At 37.3% G+C, this 1,442-nt stretch overlaps 1 protein-coding gene across 1 annotated transcript in view; it reads right to left on the minus strand.

Annotated features, from left to right (window-relative positions):
• LOC140919693 (uncharacterized) overlaps positions 1–652 on the minus strand; it is a 4,361-nt gene extending 3,709 nt beyond the window's left edge. Inside the window, exon 1 of the mRNA XM_073366303.1 lies at positions 116–652. Coding sequence (XP_073222404.1) covers positions 116–652 — 537 coding nt within the window. The remainder of the gene's footprint in view (positions 1–115) is intronic.
• Positions 653–1,442: the final 790 nt, after the last annotated feature.

Here is a 1,442-nt window from a genome sequence, read left to right on the forward strand (position 1 = left end):
GGGGTTTTTTCATAGGATAACCCAATTGTCTCAATGCAACATAGGGACTATAATTTATACACCCTTTGGTTCCCATGAGGGGAACATCTACGAAAACACCGCATCTACAAATCACTTCATTTATATCTTGACTCCGGGAGTACCATTGAATCGTTCTTTCGTTGAGATTTGCTAGAACGTTGGCCCATTCCTTTTTGCTCTTAGTTTTTAATTGATGCATGTCTTGAAAAATATGTTTGACAAACCAAAAATAGAGTATTGGCGAGCAACAATGGATTAGGCCCCCCTCTTTCTCATGACGGAAGTCGAGCGTGCAGTAAATGTCAGCCAAAACTGCCGGTACTGGATTCTCCCCTCTATGCTTGTAAGCCAAAAAGACGTCTATCGCCATGAAATCCACAAAATCCTTAATAGTTGGAAATAAAACAATTCCATATATAATTAAGGCCAGCACATCCATGAAGGTGTCCCATTTTCCATCTCTTGCTAAGTTTACTGCTTTCTCCTCAAGAAATTTTATTGGAAATCCAATCAAATTATCTTTGTTGGTTCTATTGTCTTCTATTTCCTTTATAGGGATATCAAACGCTTCAGCAATTGTTTTCAGTGAGGGATAGTGTTCCATGTATTGGTAAGGTTTACTCCCCTTCATCGGATATCCGATTATTCGTTCGAACTCCTCCAACGTTGGGGCCAACTAAAAGTCCTTAAAAGTGAAACACCTAAAAGGAGGATCATAGAATTGGGCCAACGCTGTAAGGGCATCGACTTGTACGTTAACTTCAAGTAAATCAAGAATCTTATCAAATTTCCCCATAAAGATTACACGTTGTACTTTCTTCAACTTCCGAGCAAGATTCTTAATGTTGTTCACATCAGGTTTAAGAACTCTCAATGGCAAGGTCTTTCTTAATGGAGTGATATTTGAGCCACCATTTGATCCCATATTTCCTGCGGTCAAAGTTATTCACAACAAGCCTTAATTTTTATGGTTTTGAAAATGATGAGATGATGATTTTTCAAAAGTAACCATGATAAAGACTATGATACAAACAAACAAAAAAAAATGATGATGAGGAAGAGAGAAAAAAAGAACTTGGGTATACTAGCGGGTAGTGAACATGACATAGAGTAAGATTTTCGTATGTACGTGCGATTTATACCATTTTTCCATGTGAACCTTTACTAAGGGTAGCTCTATAGTTCTAAATTGGTTCCTAGAGCACACAACTCAGTTCTAAAATATTAAACCAATTAATAGGTAAACTATTAAAATGGAAATATTATAGAAAAGGTCAACTCTAGGTGAGACTTTCATGACAACCAAACAAGATGTACATCCAGAAGATTATCATTACACAGTCTCGAACTTATCTTAGGTTGCACTCAGCCCAGGTATAGAGCCCACTCAAAAGTGTGTGAATCGTGTTAGGGTGTATAGA

Source organism: Cicer arietinum, chromosome 3 (genome assembly GCF_000331145.2).
Source record: "Cicer arietinum cultivar CDC Frontier isolate Library 1 chromosome 3, Cicar.CDCFrontier_v2.0, whole genome shotgun sequence".
NCBI classification, from domain to species: domain Eukaryota; kingdom Viridiplantae; phylum Streptophyta; class Magnoliopsida; order Fabales; family Fabaceae; genus Cicer; species Cicer arietinum.